This window comes from Acomys minous, assembly GCF_964271855.1.
Source record: "Acomys minous genome assembly, chromosome: 11".
NCBI lineage: Eukaryota > Metazoa > Chordata > Mammalia > Rodentia > Muridae > Acomys > Acomys minous.
Window position 1 is genome coordinate 53,662,730 of NC_140492.1, and position 18,077 is coordinate 53,680,806.

The 18,077-nt window shown below is 47.5% G+C and overlaps 1 protein-coding gene across 3 annotated transcripts in view; it reads right to left on the bottom strand.

Moving 5' to 3' along the window:
- The window catches only part of CD80 (CD80 molecule), a 34,308-nt gene extending 18,943 nt beyond the window's left edge, over positions 1-15,365 (bottom strand). For 2 of the 3 annotated variants that reach the window (XM_084801463.1, XM_084801465.1), the window contains exon 1: positions 14,663-15,154. In XM_084801463.1, the coding sequence (XP_084657589.1) occupies positions 14,663-14,753 (91 nt within the window). In that variant the 5' untranslated portion in view covers positions 14,754-15,154. Of the gene's footprint in view, positions 1-14,662; positions 15,155-15,285 lie in introns of those variants that run through there. The other variant, XM_084801464.1, reaches the window with a different exon arrangement.
- Positions 15,366-18,077: the final 2,712 nt, after the last annotated feature.

Consider the following 18,077-nt stretch of genomic DNA (forward strand, 5'->3'; position numbering starts at 1 on the left):
GTAGAGGTCATAGCACTTTGCATAGGCCTTGGCTGAGACTCTGAGATGCTGAGGAAGTTCACAGCAAAGGGGACTATGACTCCATGCCCGTTGACTCTCCATCATGAAGGAATAAAGGAGGCAGAAAAGAGAAAGTACAAATTTAAAAGAGGGCCATATTTTAAACAGGTTATACAATAGGCCATTTCCTTATTCTTGTAGTGCATATTTGTCAACTGGCCTATTCTCCAAATTTATTACATTTTATTTGGGGTGTGGCGGGGTCTTGTTTTGTAGCTCTGGTTGACCTCAAATGGATGGAAATCCTTTTGCCTCAACCTCTTAAGAACTAGGATTACAGAAACATACCATCATGTACACATCTCCAAAGTTTACTCACAATCCAGAATCTAGGCATGGGCAGAATAGCAAAACATGTGAATGCCTGACATAGCCAACAGAGGTAGAATGAAGCATGGTGCTCCGCCATCTTGTTTTAGCTTTTATACTGCAACAAGGATGCTTTTGTCTGATTTCATAGTCTACTCAGTGCCATGTTTTTCACATAACAAAACTCCGTACAAAAAAAACCAACCATACAAATCTACCCAATAGAACTTTCCCCTCCCTTTTTTCTGCTCTTTCCCCATGTAATACACATACACACTCACACGTGTGCGCGCACACACACACACACACACACACACACACAGCACTGCATTTGTTTTGTTTGAGTCAGGGTCTCCCTAAGTAGCTCAGCCCGACCATCTTGATCCTCCTGCCTCAGCCTCCTTAATGCTGGGAAAGGTGTGAGCCACCAAACCTGCTACTAATATGGCTTGAGTGCTCCCACCTTCGTCCTGCACACTTTGATTTGGGAGAACAAATACCACTGAACCTCCCACCAGATTAGACAGTGACTCTTAAGTGTCAGTTGTCAACCTGAAAATATCTAGACTCACCGGAGAGACCAATGTCAGGTTCAAAGAAACTCAGGAGAAATGGCTACTGTGGTGCTTATGTGGTGTCCATGATGGCCACTGGGCCAGTGCTGGCTCTCAGCACTGCAAATACCTGTTACAGAGCCCTGGCTCCTCTCAGCACTTCTCACCCCTCTCCCCCTGTCCTAACCCTCTCCAGCTCCTGAGCGTCTCTTCCCTCCCCCAGCATCTGATTCCTATAATCCAGCCATTTCAGCCATGTGCTCTCTTGGTCCTTGGCTCTCTTGGCCTCTTAGTTCTTCTCCCTCTCCTGTTCTCCTCTCTTGTACCTCTCTTGCTCTCCCCCCACACACACACCCCATCCCATGGTCCCAGTCTATTCTGCTGGCCGTGTTCAATCTGCACCTTTCTCTCTCTCTCTCCTGGACGATTCCGGATGCCTCCGGCAGTATGTTCCCTCATAGCTACGATAAACACCTTCTTCTCAGGGCTGGAGAGATGGCTCAGAGGTTAAGAGGACTGTCTGTTCTTCTGAAGGTCCTGAGTTCAGTTCCCAGCAACCACATGGTGGCTCACAACCATCTATAATGAGATCTGGTGCTCTCTTCTGGCAGGCAGGCACACATGGGGGCAGTGTACTATATAAATAATAAATCTTAAAAAAAAAAAAAGACCTTCTTCTTAACCATATTTGGAGTGGCCATGCCATCATTTTTATTCAACTAGCTTTTTTGGCATGCCTATGGGGGAGTTATCCTGGTTTCATCAAGGCAGGAAGACCTGCCCACTGTGGGTGTCACCATTTCTTAATCTGGATCCTAGATAGTATAAAGGGAGAGAGAGATGGTCATAGGCATCCCTACTGTTCTCTTAGCAGGGATGCAATGTGACCAGCTGTGTCTCATCCCTGCTGCTGTGACTTCCCTGCCATGACAGACTATACATGGAAATTGTGGGTCAGAACAGACCCTTTCTCCCGCAAGTCACTGTGGTCTGGCCATTTTATTATAGTGACAGGAAAAGGAACCAAGGGAACTGCTTCCCCGGATTTTAGGATTCAGCTCCGGAATAACTGAGTCCACATGGCATTGCTCCCTCTTGGCCCTGCCATTGAACCATCCCACTTTATGATAGAGTCATCGAGTAAAGACAACTGCTAACATCCCTGACATCCTGAGTTTGATCCTTGAGCCCATATGTTGGAAGGAGAGAACCGTCCTTTGACCTCTACACATGTGCCATGTGTGTGCATACAAACAAATAAGTAAGCAACAAAAAGGAAGAGTCCTATGGGGCTGTAATCCCAACACTTGGGATGTGGAGGGAGGAAGACCAGGATTTCAACATTATCCTTGGCTACACAGAGAGTGCGAGAACAGCCTACACCACAAAAGACCTTGTCTCTAACGAACACAACTTAAAAAAAAAGAAAGAAAGAAAGAAACAAAAAAGAAAGAGTCCCTTTCTTTCCAGGCTTGGACTGACCTCATGGTTTCAGGTTGGAATGACTCACAAGGCCCCAGCTCACCCCTGCGGACTATGGCTGTGCTCTTAGCTACCCGATGGCCCCTCTAACCTGTCTTTCTCTTGGCTGTCTGTAACCTGTGCGCGCAGTTATCCTACAGCTTGGATTTGCTAAGTGGGTTCCATTGGACAACTTGGTCCCTGGGGCTGCAGAGATGGCTCTGTGGTTAAGAGCACTGGCTGTTCTTACAATTCCCAGCTCCCACGAGGTGGCTCACAGCCACCTGCAACTCCAATTCCAAGGGTTCTGGCACCTTCTGGCCTCTGTGGTACCAGGCACACATGGTGCACACATAGGCATGTATACAAATCCCCATACATATGAGACAAAAAAATTTTTAAACAATCAGCATGTTTCTAGATCAGTATACCCCAGAAAAAAATCAACATTTCAGTAAACACCAACTCACTAAGCTCTTAGAACATATCAATAACACAAAATCCCTCATCTGAGTAGACTTCCTCTGGGTTGTGGCTTAGAGGTAGTGTCCTTCTAAGGCCCAAGTTCCACCATCTGTTTCTAGTTTGCCTTGTGTCCCCAGAGCCACAAAGATGCCCTTGAAGGAAGCTCATGTGTGCAGCCTCATTTCCAGGCCCTCTCTCTCCCAGAGAGCAAGATCTGGGACAATAGCACCTTCCTATCTCACCTAGGAAAGTGCTTGTGTTCCTAATTAGAGGCAGCTGGACGCCCAGGCTCCCCTTTAGGCAACTTTGCTGACTGTCACCAGCTCCTCCTCAGGCCATAAGTGACAGAAGTGAAAAGACAACCCTGCAGAGAGCTATGATAGCTAAAGATCAAGCTATGGCCTGGACACATTTAGGGGTACAGGAAAGCTAAAAGATGGATAACAGAGTGTAGACCATCTGCTCCCATTGACTTAGGTTCTAGTCTCAGCTCAGCTGTTTGCCGATACATCTGTTTTCTCCTCTGTAAAAGGGATATGATTCCTGCCCTTTCCAGGGCACGGCACAACCAAATTAAGTTAAATGACACACACACAGAGGGGATCCCAGGACACCAAACCTTCTGCACGAGCATCTGCTCTGCCTCCACCTGCCCCAAATCATATTCTGTGGTTGCTTTAATCTCATTCAGGGATCATATGGGCTGTATAGAGCTCTGGGATCATATGGGCTGTATAGAGCTCTGGGATCATATGGGCTGTATAGTGCTCTGGGATCATATGGGCTATATTGAGCTCTGGGATCACATTGGCTATATAGAGCTCTGAGATCATATGGGCTATATTGAGCTCTGGGATCATATGGGCTGTATTGAGCTCTGGGATCATATGGGTTGTATAGTGCTCTGGAGTCATATGGGCTATATAGAGCTCTGGAGTCATATGGGCTGTATAGCACTCTGGGATCATATGGGCTATATTGAGCTCTGGGATCATATGGGCTGTATAGCACTCTGGGATCACATTGGCTGTATAGTGCTCTGGGATCATATGGGCTATATTGAGCTCTGGGATCATATGGGCTGTATAGCACTCTGGGATCATATGGGCTGTATAGAGCTCTGGGATCACATTGGCTGTATAGAGCTCTGGGATCATATGGGCTGTATAGAGCTCTGGGATCATATGGGCTGTATAGTGCTCTGGGATCATATAGGCTGTATAGTGCTCTGGTCTTGCTGGAACCTGAAGAACACAGTAACATGAAACAGCTCATTTCTTCTTTGGGCTCCAAATAATGGGGTATCCTCTCCCCAGAACTGCTTGTTCCCACATCATAGTACACACTATTCCAGAAGGTTTTGACATCTGATGACACAAACAAGAAATCATAAGCAAAAGGAAAACTGTCTCCTTTCAATGGCGGTTCCTGAGGAGTTTTTGTTTTGTTTTGTTTTCAGTCACATGAAAAGAAATGTGGATGTCTCTCGAAGGGTCACAGCACTGCATCAATGGGCTGCTCCCCATTCCCAGCTGAGGCCCCACTCATCACACCCAGATGCTGAGAAAGAACCAGACTGAAAGAGGAACCAAAACTTTCCTGTGTGACTTGGAAATTCCCACAGGAACCAGCCTCCCACTCTTGTGCCCAAGCAATGAGAAAATAGAAGAAACAGCTTGGTAGGCTTTTGTCTGTGTTGGCGACTCTGGAGGGGATGCAGGTTGCTGAAGCCTTAATGGATCTCTGAGTTTGTTGGGCATGCCACTTGGCACCTCACCACCCCAGACAAAGCAGGAGTGAATGGTCAAACAGGACACCTTACTTAACTCTCCATGCCTGGGACATGAGAGAAGCCAGTGTCTTCCTCAGAGGTCCACATGGTCCAGGGCTCACGTCACTCTGGACAGGTGTTTCCCTACTCAGAAAAGCTTTGTCTGTCTCAAACAGCTCCTTCTAGCACCATCAGTCTAGCCTCTCCTTAGGCCCTGTCCCTGAGATCTCTGTCTTCGATATTTTTTGTTTTGTTTTTTAGATGAACTATGCTGTATATCTCTATGTGCCCCAGCACTTGTTTTATCTGGCCTTAAACTCATCAGTCCTTCTGCCTCAGCCTCCTGAATGCTATGATTGCAAGTATATGCCACATTTTCTCAGAAAATTGGGAATAGTTCTGCCTCAAGACCTAGCTCGACCACTCCTCGGCATTTACTCAAAAGAGGCTCCACCATACCACAAGGACACTTGCTCAAATATGTTCATAGCAGCTTTATTCATAACAGCCAGAAACTGGAAACAACCTAGATGTCCCTCAACTGAAGAATGGATACAGAAATTGTGGTAAATTTACACAATGGAATACTACTCAGCTATTAAAAGCAAGGACATGAAATTTGAAGGCAAGTGGATGGAACTAGAAAATATCATCCTGAGCGAGGTCATCCAGACCTGGAGAGACACACATGGTATGTACTCACTTATAAGTTGTTATTAGCCGAGAGACACACATGGTATGTACTCACTTATGAGTTGTTACTAGCCGTATAGTACAGGCTAATTATACTACAATCCACAGACCCAAAGAAGATAAGTAACAAGGAGGGCCCAAGGGAAGATGCCTGAATCCTACTCAGAAGGGGGAAATAGAATAGACATCAGGTAGGAGAGGGAGTGGGGGGGGAGTGGGGGTCAGATGTGGGGAGAGCAGGAGTGGGAGGTGAGAGGGCTGGGAAAGAGAAGGGAAACTGAGATGGGGAATCTCTGAGGCAAGCTGGAGTCCTGAGACAAGGTAAGCTCATGGAAGGATAGGACAGTGACTCTAGCTGAGAATCCTAGCAGCAGGGGACATGGAGGCTGAAGTGGCCACCTCCTAGCGAGGCAGGACCTCCAGTGGAGGGAGGGGGACACCAACCTACCCACAAAACCCTCGACTCAAAATTTACCCTGCCTACAAGATGTGCAGGGATAAAGATGGAGCAGAGATTGAGGGAACGGCCAACCAATGACTGGCCCCAACCCAAGACTTACCCCATAGGAGAAGAGCCAACCCCTGACACTATTAATGATACTCTGCTAGTCTTGCAGACAGGAGCCTAGCAGAACAGTCCTCTGAGAGGCCCCACCCAGCAGCAGATTGACATAGATGCTGAGACCCACAGCTAAACATAATACAGAGCTTAAGGAGTCTTGTGGAAGAGTCGGGGGAAGGACAGAAGGACCTGGCGCAGACAAGAATTCCACAAGAAGATGAACAGAATCAACTAACCTAGGCCCACGGGGGCTCACAGAGACTATAAACCACCAACCAAAGAGCACGCATGGACTGGACTTAGGCTCCTTACGCATATGTAGTTGATGGGCAGCTTGGTTTTCACGTGGGTCCTCTAGCAAGTAGAGTGGGGCCTGCCTGCCTCTGACATGGACATAGTTGCCTGCTTTTGGATCATTCTCCCCTAGCTGGGCTGCCTTATCTGGCCTCAGTGGAGGAGGATGTGCTTAGTCCTGATGTGACTGGGTATGTTGGGGTGGGTTGGTGGTGGGGGTTCCCCTTTTCTAAGGGGAAAGGAGAAAGGGAGAAAACAGTGGGAGGGTGGGACTTTGAGGAGTGGAGAGATGGCGCTGTGTTCAGGATGTGAAGTGAATAAATAAATGAATTTAATTAAAAAAACAAACAAACAACAACAAAGTAACAAGCCAGGCATGGTGGCGCATGCCTTTAATCCCAGCACTGGGGAGGCAGAGGCAGGCGGATCACTGTGAGTTCGAGGTCAGCCTGGTCTACAAAGTGAGTCCAGGACAGCCAAGATAACATAGAGAAACCTTGTCTCGAAAACAAAACAAAACAAACAAACAAACAAACAAAATACCCAAGTGTATGCTGGTACATGTGGCTTTGTCACCAGTCTTGTTCCAGCTGACACAGGTTACACGTGGGATATACATGTACGTGTATATGTAAATGACACACGAGTCCATATGAGAAGCTCTGTCTGTTTTGCTTGTTGCCACATCTGCAGTGTTGAGAACTGGGCCTAGAAGGTATGAAGTGCATACTTGCCGAATGCATTAGCTAAGTACTAGGAACGTGGATCAGGGTGAGTTAGAAGCATAACTTTGGGAAACTGGGTAAGGTTCCTTGGGCTCCCGGTTCACTTCTGCAGGGTGGGTGTGCTATCTTCCCTACTGTACATACCTACCACAGCCAACCTGGGAAGGAAGCAAGGTGCGTGTTAACTGAGATGCTAGATTTTAAAACACACTGTGTGTGTGTGTGTGTGTGTGTGTGTGTGTGTGTGTGTATGCATGCCATGGGTGTGGAGATGAGAGGACAGATCTCAGGAACTGGTTCTCTCCCTTCCCTGTAGACTGTGGGGCTTAATCAGATCATTAGGCCTCTACAACAAGCGTTTACCTGCAGAGTCATCTTGTGAGCCCTAAACAGGTTTTTTTTTTAAAAGGTTAATTTATTATGTATACAGTATTCTGACTACATGTATGCTTGCACACCAGAAGAAGGCACCAGATCTCATCATAGATGGTTGTGAACCACCATGTGGTTGCTGGGAATTGAACTCAGGACCTCGGGAAGAGCAGTCAGTGCTCTTAACCTCTGAGCCATCTCTCCAGCCCCCTAATAAAGGTTTTTGATAGGGCTCTTCTGACCATATAGAATGGAACTAAAGAAACTCTTGTGTGGTCTGAAAAGAAGGCCCACAGCTGGCTTGGGGAGCACAGCTAGGCCCTTCCTAGTCATCAGCAGCTGCAGGAGCCAAGGCCATTAGAGGAAACGGGCAGAAGGAGGAGGCAGCTCTGCCTACTTTTGTTGTTGTTGGTTAGTTGCTTGGTTTTGTTTTTGTTTTTCCCAGACAGTGTTTCTCTCTGTAGCCCTGGCTGTTCCGGACTTGATTTGTAGACCAGGCTGGCCTCGAACTCACAGAGATCTGCCTGCCTCTGCCTCCTTGAGGCTTCTGCTTATTTTAATGAGCATGTGTACAGTGCTCCTCTGGGTGGCAAACTGGGGACATTAAGCCGTTAGCCTCAGCCCCTGCCTTTCCTGACCCCTTCGACATCTTCTAGGAGAGGAAGCTGCTAGGCAGCAGACGTAAAGACCACGGGCTTTAGACAAACAGCACGTGATTTCGGAACTCATTCTCCAGCAGTGTGTCATTAGCCACGAAGACCAATGATGCTCCAATAAGTACAAAACATAAATGAACTCCAAACACAGTACTAAAGGAAAGAAGCCAGACGCACAACACCACAGGGTGTATGCTTCCACTATAAGAAATAGCCAGAATGGGCTTGGTCCTAGAGAAGGGGAAGCAGAGTAGTGGTTGCTAGGAGACGAAGGCAGGGTGTCAAGGAAGAGTGGCTGCTTATGAGGTGATGAAAATACTACAGAGTAGCTGTGGCTCCATTAGCGGTATGACACATTGGAGCTGTTCACTTTAAAATGGTGAATTTTAAAACCTTTCAGATGACATAAGCTCTATTTATTTATTTTTTATTTTCATTTTTCTTTTTTTGGGGGGTGGGGGGCTTTTCAAGACAGGGTGTCTCTGTGTAGCCTTGGCTGTCCTGGACTCCCTTTGTAGACCAGGCTGGCCTCGAACTCACAGTGATCTGCCTGCCTCTGCCTCCTGAGTGCTGGTTTTCTTTTTTTCCTTTTTTAAGAGTGCCATCAGCCAGCCATGATGGGGCAAGCCTTTAACCACTTAGAAGGCAGAGGCAGGTGGATCTTTGTGAGTTTCAGGTTACCTGGTCTACGTATTGGGTTTCAGGACAGCCAGAGCTACATAGTGAGACACCATGTTAAAAAAAAACAAAACAAAACACAAAACTTACAAAAAAAAAAAAGCAGCCCAACATCTAAACTGAGCACTATCAATGTGCACACTTATATATTTTTCAGAAAAGGGTGTTTTAGGTGAAAGTAAGAAAATAAATACAATTAAAATTTGAATTTTAGCCGGGTGGTGGTGGCACAAGCCTTTAATCCTAGCACTTGGGAGGCAGAGGCAGGCAGAGCTCTGTGAGTTCGAGGCCAGCCTGGTTTACAAAGTGAGTCCAGGATAGCCAAGACTACACAGAGAAACCCTGTCCAAAAAAAAAGTTGAATTTTATAATACTGAAGGAAAGTTGGAAGTTATAAAAGTAGTAAAATAAAGTCAATGAGATGGCTCAGTTGGTAAAGGCACTTTATGCTCAGCCTGACAACCTGAATTCCATCCCTGGACCCTCATGGCGGAGAGAACCAAATCCTACAGGTTTTCCTTCACTCTCCACATGTGAGGTGTGATGCACGCACACACACACACACAGAGAGAGGCATGCACCACACCCCCACACACCTTGCATGCCCCTTCCACACAGGACTGATGTTCCTTTCTAAAGTCTAAGTAACTACAGCAGTACATGAAGAGGTTGCCTTGGCAGCCAAGGGCCCTGGGCAAGGGTCTTAGTGCTGGATCACAGAAATACTACCTATCACCCTAATACTTGGAGGTGTTAATGGTGATATTTGGGTCTACAGCCATACCACACCAAATGTGCCCGATCTCGTCTGCATTTGGAAGCTAAGCAGGGCTGGGTCTGGTTAGTACTTGGATGGGAGACTGCTGATGGTTGTGCACAGTCCTTTCTATGGATATGTATTATGGGGCACTACTAAGCTGTTCATTAAGTGAATACCGCAGGCCTGGCGTTAGGCCTGTGCAGGGTGCAGGGTGCAGGGTGCAGGGTGCAGGGTGCCAGCAGCCCAGGAAGATGTGTGCTGGCATACTAGCTGTCAGAGAATTTGAGTCCTGGTCTCTTGGTCCCTTATATTCTGTAGAAATCAAATCTTCTTTTTTTATTTTTCTCTTAAATTCTAAGTTCTTAGAATGCCAAGAGATTTGGACCACTATTATCAGGGGACTGATGGCAGATGTTAGATCTCATGAGCTGTGTTGGCCAGTTGTGTTTGGACAGCAGCGTGTGTGTGTGTGTGTGTGTGTGTGTGTGTGTGTGTGTGTGTGTGTGTGTGTGTGTGTGTGTCGGGGGGTTGGTGAGAAGTCGTTACTTGTGACATTTTGAGGACATTTGTGTGTTTTTTTTTCTACCTTGGAGTCCCTAATGCATCTATGAGCAGCTTCTGCAGGGAGCTTCTCCTCAGCCTGTAGAGCTAAGCCGCCCTTAAGTGATCCTAGCCCTGAAGGAAAGGCTGGTCCCTTACGCTCTGCTGACGGCTGCTTCCTAGCCACCAGCTTCTGGAACACGGTCATATGTTTCTGCCTGAGGTCTGAAACCTGAGGTCAGAGAGGATGTGGCTGGGTTTTGTCTTGGGGAGGAGAGAGGTCAACTTTCCCTGGGTGCCAACAGCTGGAGAGGAGTAGGGGAGAAGGGGACCATGCCACCAGCATGTGGCCTCCTGACCCAGGGCAGGATTGAAGGTGTGGTCCATGCCCAGCTCCAAAACAGCCCTGCATTATCTTACATCACCATCCTCTCTCTTGACTCCCAGGGACCACAGACCACTCACATCCTCACCAGCTCCATACTGCACATGTCTCGTCCATCCCCTTCCCTCCAGCCCCTTCTCTTTTCATCAAAACCATCACATCCGCATATACGTTTGGCTCCAGAAACATCTTCCTGTTAGATGTTTGCACAATTACCCTGACTGCTTTACAAGCCTTTCTCTGGCTTCAGCAACTCAAGATTTTTTTGTGTTTCTCAGTCCTGGAGAATTGAACACAGTGCCTCATGCATGCTAGGCAAGCACTCACCCATGGGCTGTGTCTGCAGCTTTCCTCCATACCTCCCCCCCCCCCTTTTTTTTAAAGATAGGGACTGGTCTCAAACTCACCATGTCCTTGAGAGTGACTCTGAATTTCTCATCTTCCTGCCTATACCTCCCAAGTGCTGGGATCACAGGCATGTGGCACCATGCCCGGGTTATACCTTGCCAGAGATGAAGCTTAGAGCCTCGTGTATGTTGGGAAACACTCTACTCAGCGGGCTACATCCTGGTCTATACTTTTTATTTTAAGGCAGGGCCTCACTAAGTTGTCCATTCTAGCCCTGAGTTCACTCTATAGCTCTGAGAGGGCCTTGAACTTTTGATCCTCCCACTCAACCTCCACAGTAGCTAGGATTACAGATGTGCTAACCTGGCAGAATCCACATTTCATGTTTTTCTTTAAATGTCCTTTACGTACAAGCTTACATCTCACCTGGACCCTAGAGATACAGAATTCTCAGGCCCCATTCCAAACTCACCTCAGCAGAAGCAGCATTTAAAGGAAAAATTTTTCTTTTTAAAGATTTATTTACTTATTATTTATATGGTATTCTGTCTGCATGTGGGCACAGTAGCTCACGTATATAATCCTTGCTACTCTGGAGGCTGAGGCAAACCTGAGCTACATACTGACTTCGAAGCCAGCTTGAGCTGTACAGAGGGAGATCCTGACTCTGGAAACCAAAACATAAAGTATTTCAAAAGCATTTTTCAGAGCAGTGTTAGGTTCCCAGCACGGCGGGACAAGCATGAAGGATCCCCACAGACCGGTCCTGCCCTCACCTTTAAGCAGTATCCTGGGCAGCAGAGACACAGTTTTTTCCTATAGTCCATGAACCTGTGCTGACACATCATTTTCACCCAAACTCACAGTTTAGCATGCCCCCCTAGGTGGTGTGCGTTCTACGGGTTTGAAACGTCTATGATTCATAGTTACATCATTATAGTAGTATACAAAATAGTTTCACTTCTCTGAAAAAATCCCCTGTACCGGAGACGGAGGGTTAACAAAACCCCCAGGTGATAGATACGCATAATTCATGTATGGACAGCGCTCAGATAGACAGTGCTAACGCCCCCTCTGAAACTCTCCCATACCCTTCCAGTGCTCAGATTCCCCCCATGGTGACCTGAGAGCCTGGGTCCCAGGTCTGGCTCCCTTCTGGTCCTGCAGTAGCCGCCACTGTCCATCAACAGGTCCTCAGCAGGTGACAATGGTGGCTCCGAACCATGCCTTCTCTTCCAAGTTCTCCCCTCTGCAGCAGTCACAGATGCAATGCTATGATCGCCACGAGTTACGTCAAGGAAAGAGCCAGCACCAATAAATGTGTCTTGTGCCCAGACACGGACTGACATTTGTTGAATTAAATGCTTAAAAAGAGTGAGACAGAGCAAGGTGGCACAAGCCTGGAATCCCAGCACTTGGAGAGGCAGAGGCAGGTGGATCTCTGTGAGTCTGAGGCCAACCTGGTCTACAAAGTGAGTCCAGGACAGCCAAGGCTACGCAGAGAAACCCTGTCTCAAAAAACCATAAAACAACAACAATAGTGAGACCAGACAGTTGCAGTGTAGCTAAACTGGCAGAGTGCTTGCCAAGAATGCAGGAAGCCTTGGGTTTCATCTGTAATACTGAATAAACTGGGCAGAGTGGTAGATGCCTGGGATCCTCAGGAGGTGGAGGCAGAAGGATGGAGAGTTCAAAGCCATAGATTATCACTTAGTCAGCCAGCCGAGGCAATATGAAACCCTGTCTAAAAAAGGGAGAGAGGGGATACTTAAGCGGTTTGCCACTTTGGTACCCTGCCCGGAATGCTCTGTCACCATCCGCCTCCATTAGATCTGCTCCTCCAGCCACGCTGCTCCCTCCCTTCAGATCATGGGTGTTGGTTGTCAGGACCTCCTCCTACTTTTCATATTTCTTGAGTTCCAGGACATACATACGCAAACCCATTCGAAGACATGAGTCCCAGGCTCAACTACCTCTGGGGTAAGGTGGCCATTCAGAACCGAGGCGGTCAAGGACTGGTTTTTGACTCGGCACCGCAGGAACTGGATGTAGCTATGGCACATGGTACTTTCCTTAATGGCTAAAAATGTATCACTCTTCCTTAATGTTGACTAATTTTTCTGGTACAATTGCCAAGCTGCCCCCCCTCCCCCCCCCCCCCCCCGCTTTTTCTCTCTCTCTTTCTCTCTCTTTCTCTTGGTTTTTTGAGACAGGGTCTCTCTGCGTTGTCTTAGCCATCCTGGACTCACTTTGTAGACCAGGCTGGCCTCAAGCTCACAGCGATCCGCCTACCTCTGCCTCCCAAGTGCTGGGATTAAAGGCGTGCACCACCACACCTGGTGGTCAGTTTTCTCTCTTTCTGAAAGTTTTTTCCACCCCCACCTGCCTCCTCCCAGCCTAGAACTACACTTCTGGGTTTGTGTAGTTTCTCCTAAAGACTTGAGTTTGGGAGCGCTTCCCTATCTTCCAGGAAAAAAGATTGCAGCTGGGTAATTGCTGGATGCGTTGACCCCGTACAGAACTGGGTATTCAAGCTAGCACTTAAGTCATGGGTCTTTGGCATTCTGCAACCAAGTTTGGCAACTCGAGACAGAAAAGGTCAAACCGCTGCCGCTTTGGGCGGCCTCCTATGCACATTTCAAGGCTTCCCTTACTCTCCTTGTCTCTCACAATCTTAGAGATTCTGAGCAGGGTTCGAGGTGAGCATCTTTACAGAAGAGCCTCTGAGAGGCCAGTTTCTGCATGGCTTGTGGCACTCTAGCTTTCTTCTTCTTCTTCTTCTTCTTCTTCTTCTTCTTCTTCTTCTTCTTTTTTCTATTTTTTTTCTAGCTTCCTTCTTATCTGTGAGAACCCGACTTACATGCTACTCCTTAGAAAGCAGATCTCTTGTTTTCCAACCCTAAGAAAGCCACATGTACCAGTTGCCCCATTAAAAAAAAAAAAAAGTCATGCAGGACATGGTGCTCTGAGTACACCCTGACCTTCCCAGAGCCCCCGCCCTTCTTGATAGTGCCAGAAGCCCAGCTTCGGTGAGACAGAAGAGACGAAGAAACAGATTCACCTTGAGAACAAAGTATCCTGTGAAGAACCCATAAGAAACACACAGCCAGTTAGAAATAACTAGAAGAAAAAAGTCGGGCGCAGTGGCACCAGCACTTGGGGAGGCAGAGGCAGGCAGATCTCTGTGAGTTTGAGGCCAGCCTGGTCAGCAAAGCGAGGCCAGGACAGCCATAGCTACACAGAGAAACGCTGTCTGGTGGGGGGGGGGGGAGAAATAACTAAATGAATGATTTTATGCTAAATTTTAGCTGCCGGACATCAGTGTTGACATGTGGGAAGAAAGCGAAGCTTAAGAAGAACTACTAAGAGAAATATTTCACACTAAGAAATGTCTCAGCTACCCATCCTGCCCCAGATGGAAAAGATCACCATTGTCCTTGAGGGAGACCGCATTAATTGAGCTGTAATGTAGAAACAAACTTTGGAAACCAGACTCCCAGACCAATGCTGTTCCCAGACATGTTACTGAACACCTAATGCTGATGGAGGCGTCCACAGCTCTGAGCTGCCCTTTGGTTTTATGTGTTGTTAACACTGTCCCCACCCCTGTGTTACAATAGAGATTCTTAGACAGGCCTGGTGGTGCACGCCTTTAATCCCAGCACTTCCGGAGGCAGAGGCAGGCAGATCTCTGTGAGTTCAAGGCCAAGCCTGGTCTACAAAGCGAGTCCAGGACAGACAAGGCTACACAGAGAAACCCTGTCTCGAAAAACAGACAGACAAAAATTGAAGTTCTGGCTTTGTGGTTTCTAACTTGCTGTGTGACCCTACATGTCCTTTTACCTCTTCAAACCGGAACTCCTTAGCTTTGAAATATTCTGGGGACACTCTGAAGGACCCTCCAGTTCCACAAAGTGAGCCGAAGGAGAGGGACACAGAGTGGACGGAGGGACACAGCACACAGAACCACATCATCTTCCTCAAAATCCCAGCGAGCTTAAGTCAAGTTACTGAAGGTTCCCTCCTTACCTTCTGAAGACAGTTGAAAAAGTCCAAACAGCAGCACAAAGAGACAAGCGAGTCTGAGGAGAGGTGTGTCCCGCATCAGCTGGCAACCCATAGCTTCAGCTGCTTTGGATAGATGCCGGGAGCCAGGAATCTAGAGCCTAGGGAGCCTGGGCACCTCCGAGGCTCACAAACACTATGAAACAGAGTAGAAGAGAAGCCTGGGCAGTACACCCCAAGCAGATGTGGAAGACAGTTAGTTCTACTGGTCCACAGAGATGGAACGGAGCTCTTGAATCTCCGAAGGTCTACTTTCACAACCTGAAAAAGAAACTAGTAAGAGTCCGCTCAGTCACTTACTGTGAGTGAAAAAAAAAAAAAAAACGCTCTCCAGATGAGAGTTCTTAGTCTGGGTGGCTTCTAAATCAGGGTGTGGCCATGGGAGGAACTCAAAGGTCGAGGAAACTCGGGGAGGTGACTAGTCCAGGCTTGTTCTGAGAACCTGCCACAACTGGCTGAAAGGATTCTCTGCTTGGGGGCGGGGTGGGGGATAGGGGTGGGTGGGTGTGGCTAACATGATCAGAACACAGTGAGAACCCCCACTTGCCTCCCGCATTTCACAAACCAGCCACTCCAAGGAAGCTTACCTTCCATTCTGGACACACGCAGAAACACAGAGTGACTGGCAAAAGCCTATTTGTCCAAGGCTGTGTTTTGGTGAGGAAATGACTTCTTTATACATTAAAACAGGAAATCAAGAGTCTCAGATCTTGCTGGGCGTGGTGACGCAGGCCTTTAGTCCCAGCACTCAGGAGGCAGAGGCAGGCTGGTTGTTGTAAGGCCAGCCTGGTCTACAAAGTGAGTTCAGGACAGGCAAGGCTACACACAGAGAAATCCTGTCTTGAAAAACCAAAAACCAAACCAAACCAAACAACCAACCGCCTCCCCCAAAAAACAAAACAAAAAAAAAAAAAAACTCAGACCTTAAACTTAGTAAGTCCTACAAGGATATCAATCAACAAAGAGGTCTACCAATAAAAAAGGAGGAAAGAAAAGACACATTTCAAATACCACTTATTCTGACTATTTGATGTGAAGTCCTATTCAGACTTTTAGAGGTGAAGAGGCTGTTTATGGTTTTTTTCCCCAGTAAATATCAAAATTGAGAAATGAAAATGAAAGATGTCACATCGGCAGTTGGCGCGGTGCGTGCATCTCCTCTTTCGGAGGTCACATCTGCAGTTGGCGCAGTGAGTGCATCTCCTCTTTCGGAGGTATCCTAGAGCCAGTCAATTAGCTTGAAGAGGCTTTATCATCAGCAGTTTGTTAGTTAGAAAACGTCAGGTTGAGCCTACAAAACATTCGCTAGCATCTAGGAAAGGCAAAAGAATTCTGATGGTGTTCTTCTAACAGTGCTGGAATGCCACAGCCGTGACGATACAAGGCCACGGGAGACTCCTCTGAGGGTGAGTTACGATTGCGTGTTTGTTTTAAAGCGGTGAAGTTGAGGAGTTGGGGCTGAGGATGTAGCCTGGCAGGTAGAATGCTTGCCTAAAATGCCAGAGCCCTGAGTCTGACTCCCAGTGTTGTATAAACAGTGTGGTAGCACTGGAGAGGTGGAGGCAGGAGACTCAGAAGTTCCAGCACATCCTGTGTTACATAGCAAGCTGGAGGCTAGCCTGGCGTACAAGAGACCTTGCCTTTAAAAAATGCATATCTAATAAAGTTGATGAAAACTTGTTCTACTGAGGTATCCCACAGTATGATAAAAAGCAAATGTATAGCCGGGCATGGTGAGGCACGCCTTTAATCCCAGCACTTGGGAGGCAAAGGCAGGGGGATCGCTGTGAGTTTGAGGCCAGCCTGGTCTACAAAGCGAGTCCAGAACAGCCAAGGCTACACAGAGAAACCCTGTCTTGAAAAACAAAACAAACAAGCACAAAAAAAAAAGTAAATGTATTTACTTACTTGCTGAAGATTTTTTTCTTTTGTTTTAAAAAATCAAAAGATGGGACCCACTGACTAGCTGCTCTTCTCTAGCTGTCTGTTACTAAAGCAACAGAAAGACAGAATTTCCCCTTTGTAACTTCCCTTTACTAAAGCTCCTTTGCTCTTTGAGTGACCCAGCAAGTCACCCAGCAGGCAGGCCTCACCAAATTGAGAGTTTTAGGATCTAAGAAGAGGAAGCATGGGGGAGGGGGTTTGGGGTTGGGGGGAGTTGGGGCACGGGGGTGGGGGGGGGTAGAGGGGGTGAGGTGGCACGGTCACTGGCTTTACCTGGACAGCCATGTGTGAGCTGTCCTGGCTGTTTCTACGCTGGTCCTGAGTTCTGTCTTCATGCTCAGAGTTACTCTTTCCCACCTATGGTAAGGTTACTGTGGGAACAGGCTGCCTGGCTCCTGTGTAGTAGGCATGTTTAAGAGAGTGTCTCCTGGCGAGCCGTGGGTGGCACACGCCTTTAATCCCAGCACTCGGGAAGCAGAAGAAGGTAGATCCTTGTGAGTTCGAGGCCAGCCTAGTCTACAAAGTGAGTCCAGGACAGCCAAGGCTACACAGAGAGACACTGTCTCGAAAACCAAACCAAAGCAAACCAGAGAGAGAGAGAGAGAGAGAGAGAGAGAGAGAGAGAGAGAGAGAGAGAGAGAGAGAGATCCTGTCTACTAGAGCATTCTAACTGCATTTGCATCTTGCCCATCCTCAAAGACCATGCTCCATTCACCTTACCACAGCTAGTGCAGCTCAGGCAGCACAAGGAAAGCGTCAAGGGATGGGGTGAAGAAAATTCCATTCCCCCCTACAACTGCTCTCTGCAACTAGTTTGACACACCTGGGATTTTTTTTTTCTTCCCAAAACAGGGTTTCTCTTTGTAATCTTGGTTCTCCTGGAACTCTCTTTGTAGACCAGGCTGACCTTGAACTCACAGAAATTCACCTGCCTCTGTTTCCTGAGTGCTGGGATTAAAGGTGTTGAGCCACCACCACCACTGAGCGACATCCCGGGGATCTTACACATGGAATTTGGAAGGACCCGTAGAAGAGTGGGCCAGCCATGCCGAACAGTGAATCTCTTTGCACATGTCGACTGGCCTGAGCTTACCGTTTGCACCGTGGCTTCTGACCCACCTAGAAGGCCCTCCTATTGACAAGGCTCCCAGATGGTCCTGGGGGGGGGGGTGGGCTAACCACTGCCATCTAGCCATCAATTTGGTAAAAAATTTTTTGTATTGGATTTCATTTCTCTTCTTCATCATCTATCCACTCAAGTTTTTAAATTTTCACTGGCATCGTTGTCTCTAGCCAGGAACCTAGAGACTATGTTAGAGGCAGAGGGTTTTCCTTCTGAAGCAGAGGAAATTTATAGAGGGGGAAAAAGAAACGATAGCAGCTGTGGGGGCGAGAGTGTGGCTACATGGAGAGATGTCTAAAATGTCTAATGTTA